Below are 6287 nucleotides of genomic sequence, written 5' to 3'. Positions count from 1 at the left end.
AGCGCGGCCTTTGCCATGAAGGTCGAGCTGTGCAGTTTCAGCGGGTACAAGATCTACCCCGGACACGGGCGGCGCTACGCCAGGACCGACGGCAAGGTTTTCCAGTTTCTTAATGCAAAATGCGAGTCAGCATTCCTTTCCAAGAGGAATCCTCGCCAGATAAATTGGACGGTCCTCTACAGAAAAAAGCACAAAAAAGGACAGTCGGAGGAAATTCAGAAGAAGAGAACCCTGCGTGCAGTCAAGTTCCAGAGGGCCATCACTGGGGCATCTCTTGCTGACATCATGGCCAAGAGGAACCAGAAACCGGAAGTCAGGAAGGCCCAGCGAGAGCAGGCTATCAGGGCTGCCAAGGAAGCAAAAAAAGCAAAGCAGGCATCAAAGAAGACAGCAATGGCTGCTGCTAAGGCTCCCACAAAAGCAGCACCTAAGCAAAAGATTGTGAAGCCTGTGAAGGTTTCTGCTCCCAGAGTTGGTGGAAAACGCTAATTGGTAGATCAGATTTTTAAATAAAGGTCCATCTATAACTCTAAAAAAAAAAAAAAAAAGCCAACTGGAGGTGGTGTATTGTTGGGGTGGACTTATGGGTATTATAGCCAGGTTCCACTTGCCAGTGTTTGGCACACTCTCCTGTTGCTATGGCCCACCTTATGTTGGCTAGGGAGTGATGTCCACCCTCTGCTAATGGCATCGTTTTCCCCCACCATCATGGAGCTTCCCCCAAAGTCTGTAAGCCAAAACAAACTCTTTTTCTACCCCCCCCAAAATGCTCTTGGTCTGGTGATTTCTACTAGCCTGACTGCAACACCTTATCTCACATGTACTTCTTTTTTGTTGTTGTTGTTTACTTATTTATTTGAGAGCTACAGACAGAGAGAGAAAGAGGCAGAGAGAGAGAGGGAGAGAGAGAATGGGCATGCCAGGGCTTCCAGCCACTGCAAATGAACTCTAGACGCGTGCGCCCCCTTGTGCATCTGGGTAACGTGGGGCCTGGGGAATCAAGCCTCGAACCAGGGTCCTTAGACTTCACAGGCAAGACCTTAACCACTAAGCCATCTCTCCAGCCCTTACATCTATTTCTTACACTGAATAGTTATTCTGTTTTACCTTAATGACTGATAACATGGAAGAGTGTTTAGAGCAAACTCATCTCTAGAAGTTAACATTAGTAGTCTCCTATTGAAAACCTCCTACTGAAAAGTGGACAAAGCTCCTAGTATATCTGCCATATAAAATAACTCTCCATGTCAACCATTAGGATTTATGCATTTACCAACTTCTATGTGGACAGGTGCAAAATCTGCAGTTTTTCAAGTTTATCAACTTTAAACAACTTCTAGGTATAATGAGGTGTTTATGGAATTAGCACTGGGACACCTTGAAGACTCTTCTTGATAAGCTAACTCTATCACTTTCTTTAAAGGCCAGTGTTCACAAAGTATTATGAAAAAGCTAGTCAACTGTCTAGATTTTTTCCATGCTCTGAATACCATAGTTAGTCACATGGAATGTGGAATGGGCTAGACATCTTGGAATTGTACTTGTTAAACTGGTGTAAAATATTGACCCAATCTCTTTAATAATCATTATTTGTTTTAACAAGTCCCTGTGAGGAAAGTTATGCAGTTGTCTTGTGAAGTAGCTTCTTAAAAAGCTTTTATTTTGTCTATCTATGATAAGAATCATTATATGGTATGTCTAACTGATGACTTAGAGTTCTTAAAAATGCTAAGAAATTTGTGTGGGAAAAAGAATTAGGTAATAAATACCAATGATATAATCATACTATGTTTCCAATTCAATTTGCCTTGATAAAATCAAATAATCCTCAGGAACACAAATATTTGTCTACAGTGATTGGATAGACTGCTAAAATTGGCTTTCTCAGTGCCACAGAAACATTAGTCTGTCCTTTATACAACCCACACATTGTCAAGAGGTGAATAATGTTGAAAAATTCCTGTGGTATTCTTAGTTTTTAATGTTATCTGGTAGAGAAACATCAGGGTCCAGAATTTTCTTTTGAACATAGCATGTTTTTCATTCATAATCATTGCTTCTCTGTCTTAATAAACAAAATAGGAAACAGATTCTTAACCTCTAAAAGCACTACAAATCCATAGAAATTTTCCTTTGAAGTAAACTTCTTTATAGAACTGGAGTGAACATGAAAATAATTCATATGATCAGAAGGCTTGCTGATTAAAAACATAATAATTTCCACAGTAGACTAAGCCAAGATTTTAAAGGTAAACAGACATTATTAAAGAGTTTTATAAAGTGATCTTTTTAAATATGGCAGCTTTTAGGTTTTGGAGTATATTTCAAAATATAAATTTATCTTCAATATAAGAATATATGACAGCTGTTATAAGTATTATTCCTTCTTATTTACAATTTTCAAATATCACATTTTACTTTGATATCATTTCCTAGTACAAAGACAAAATGTGCCTTATAATAAAAGATAAGTTATCTGTTATAATAAAGCTATAGCAGATAAAACCTTATCAAATGTGTCATGTGCATATTAAACTATAAAATATCAGAATTAACTGGAGGGCACACTTATACTTTCAAGGTTAAAATCTTTCTATGCATACCCAATGTGCTTCCAAACAAGATTTCAATAGGAAAGAACTTATAATTAATAAGATGTGGCAATCAAAATCTTCACTAAAATCAAAGACCTACTTGGGACTTGGCTTCCTTTAGTCAGTCTGAGGAGTTGAGAGAAAGGTTTAATATGAAGGAAATGTCACACAGAGATCATCAGCAAAGAAAATGGAAGGTGAGACTCGAAATCTGTGAATTGTGCAGATTCCCATTAATTAGTATGATAAACTTTGGTACTAAAAGCACTACCATAGACAATCACTTCTTTGAATGTGATGTGTAGTCTAGAGTTGATACTCTTGCTACTGTCTTCTGCCCACCACTTATTTTTAAACTGTTTATGGAAAACCATCCTAGTTCCTTCCTACTACCCTTATTCTCTCCCTCCCAAATCCATGCTCCATTAAATCCCTTCTTCTTTCCAATTAGTATCTCTTATATTTTGATGTCATCATTTTCCCTCCTATTATGCAGGTCTTGTATAGATAGTGTCAACCACTGTGAGGTCATGTGAGTACTACGGCTAAACTGTGTCTAGAATCCAGCATTGCAAGCAGTCCTCCCCTTCTGTGGCTTTTAATTCTTTCCACACCTCATCCACAAAGGAATCTGGGCCTTGAAGGGTGTGACAGAAATTCATCACTTAGTCCTGAACACTCCACTGTCACTTAGCAAGATGGTGGGTTTTGAGTCACTTCAGTGATCACTTTCATCTGAAAAGAGAAGCTTTTCTAACCAAAAGTGAGAGTAGTATTAACATGTGAACATGAACATAAGTAAGTATTTAGAGAGCAGTTTGGTAGGTATAATATATCCACTTAGCCAGACAACAATAGTTACTCCCCTAGGGCTTATGACCTACCCAGACCTGGGTTTTTGGTTTTTGGGTTTTTTTTTTTTTTTACGAGATTTTCAGTACCAGGCATGAATTCCCTTCTGAGGAGCAGGCCACAAGTCCAGTCTTAGAGCAGCTGGTTCCCCCTATAATAGACATGCTGCTGTTGTACTGGTTGATACATTTGGCCTGGCTGGCCAGCTGTAAGACTTGCAGAGCCCACTGCTGGTTAACACCATTGATGACTTCTCTCTCCCCAAAGGCTGTATGCAGCACAGCTCTTTCCAGCAGGACCACTACTTCTTAATGCAGTTCAATCTCCCCATTTTTTTTTTATATTTTATTTGCCCTCTGATTTTTAAAAAGTATCTGTATTTATTTATTTGAAAATGGTGTCTGTGGGGCTGGAAAGATGGCTTAGTGGTTAAGCGCTTGCCTGTGAACCTAAGGACTGAGGTCGGAGGCTCAATTCCCCAGGACCCACATTAGCCAGATGCACAAGGGGGCGCACGCGTCTGGAGTTCATTTGCAGTGGCTGGAAGCCCTGGCGCACCCATTCTTTCTCTCTCTATCTCTGTCAAATAAATAAAAATGAAACATAAAAAAGAAAATGGTATCTGTGTGTGTGTATGCACTAGGCCTCTTGCTGCTACAAACTCCAGATGTATATACTACTTTGTGCATCTGGCTTTATGTGTGCCTCATGTAGATACTGGGGAATTGAACTTATTCCATCAGGCATTAAAAGCAAGCGTCTTTAACCAATGAACCATCTCCTCAGCCCTACTCCATACTCGTATTTGACTAATTCACATACCACCCTTCTTCCTCTCCCCTCTACCTCCATTTTCTTCTACCTCTGTCTCCTCTTGACAGTGAGCTCATCCTTATTACTCTAAGCCAGCCCTGTTTAGACCCATCCCACTTTAGCACTATAACTTCACTCTCTCAGCACCCCTGCTTTGCCTTGGAGCTGTGTTCAACCATTGCTGTGTGTATAAGAGCATTGGTTCTGGAGTCATTCATCTTGTGCTCAATTCCTAGCTCTGTTCTTACAACTGTGACATGGGTTAACCAAACCCATTAAGCCTCAGTGCCTACTTTGTATGTCAGGAATTATTAAAGAATTCATCTAAAAGAAAAAGGTGTTGTGAAGGTAAAATAGGAGGTAATCCAAGTTAAGCCATAAATTATGGTAGAAAGTGAACACACAAAAAATCATTGGTTTCATTTTCATGTATGTTTACCATTTCATCAATGTTGATGTGGCTGAAATTTGGTAGATGAGAAAAAGCTCCATCAGGGTCTGGTCAACACAGAAGGCTTCTTTAAAGAAAACAGCTAGAGTATTACCCACACCTTAGACAAATATAAGTACAATACATTACAAAATCAAATGCAAATATTTTCATTATTTTCCATGTTTTATAAGCTATGCCCTGTTAACCATGCATTTGTGTAGATAATTGGAAATGACAGTGTATCAAATTTCTTTCCTCAAATGTCTGTTTCTCTCAGAGCAGATGAACTATGACAGCCAGGGCAGACATTCCAGGTGGCAATGGGTACTTACATCTCTCAGTAAAATCCAGAGACTGCATACTGATGGTCTTGTCCTTTTGTTGCCCTTGCTAACCTTGACAGGAACCAGCATGCCTATACTCATGGCAACAGAATGGCTCCCAGTAGTGCATTGATTTCAGGATCTTAACCTTCAGAGTCTTTATATTTATCTTTTGACATTTCTTTATTTCCAAGGTGACATGATTATATATCTACCTTATCTTACTTTGATAACTAATTTATCATGATCTCTCCTATTGTACTTTTAAAATGTGACTGCTGATAACCTATTAGAACTTTGCATTAGAAGAAAAAAATATACATCCTTTACTGAGGTAATGACTGAGCGTAAGCAATAAAAAAACATGTGGTCCTCTCTATTCACTGCCAAATACAGACATCTCATAATTGATGCCATTATTAATCAGGGCATAAAATTAGACAAGAAATTATTTGAACCAAGCTTAGCTAGCCAGTTTTTCATTATACTATTTTATGTACTTAGAACATGTTTGGAATTTTTCATCACAAAGAAGTTTAAACTTATATGTGATCAAGAGACAGACACATGATGAACTGGCTAATGGATCCACTCAGTGGAACGAAACCCATAGCTGTAACTGGGCAACAAGTCAGAACCATATCCAAAAAAAACAAGTTTGCTCTCTAATATCAAGCTCCCACCAATCTTGGGCTAGAAGAGAGGGCCTACACCTATTAAATTCTCTCTAAAATAATAATGGTTATCTCATTTATCTGGTGCTGACTTCACTCTCCATCGGAGAATCTGCTTCTCTTTTGCCGATGGATGCAGAACCTGAGGAGAGAATCAGCCCATCACACCTCACCAGGGCCCCAGCTGAAACCATAGAGGAAATGGGGAAATGAGCAAGAGTGCTGCTTTCTTGGTGAACCTGATAACAGCACAAGGGTAAAGGAGATAGACACAGAGAACACTCAGCTCCCCTACCAAACCAGATATTCAGAGACAGAGAGGCTCCCAAGACCTCATCACTGAAGTAGACCTAAAACAAACCCAACATGGCTCAGGGAAATTCATCGAGGAGGGGGCAGAAAGATTGTTAGAGCCACAAGTAGGGACATTATGCACAGAGACATTGCCTCTGCCCCATAATGGATGGCTAACCCCACAATGCACCACCCATATTCCCCAATGAGGAGGGTCCCTATGGAGGGGGTTGGACAGGGAAGGAGCTAACGATGATACCAACTGTAGCAGACAGACTCAGGTTCGCTGAGATGAACTTCCAGA

The 6287-nt window shown here is 39.7% G+C and overlaps 1 protein-coding gene across 1 annotated transcript; it reads left to right on the top strand.

The window, feature by feature from the left end:
* On the top strand, window positions 1-527 carry LOC101609661 (60S ribosomal protein L24-like). Its single transcript, XM_045137651.1, has one exon. It carries the CDS (start codon window positions 16-18, stop codon window positions 487-489), a length of 474 nt encoding a protein of 157 aa, XP_044993586.1. The 5' UTR covers window positions 1-15; the 3' UTR covers window positions 490-527.
* The last annotated feature ends 5760 nt before the right edge of the window (window positions 528-6287 follow it).

The sequence above is a fragment of the Jaculus jaculus genome, chromosome 1 (assembly GCF_020740685.1).
Source record: "Jaculus jaculus isolate mJacJac1 chromosome 1, mJacJac1.mat.Y.cur, whole genome shotgun sequence".
Lineage (NCBI taxonomy): Eukaryota > Metazoa > Chordata > Mammalia > Rodentia > Dipodidae > Jaculus > Jaculus jaculus.
The sequence above is the reverse complement of the archived record's forward strand: the minus strand, read 5'-3'. Positions and strand labels throughout refer to the sequence as shown.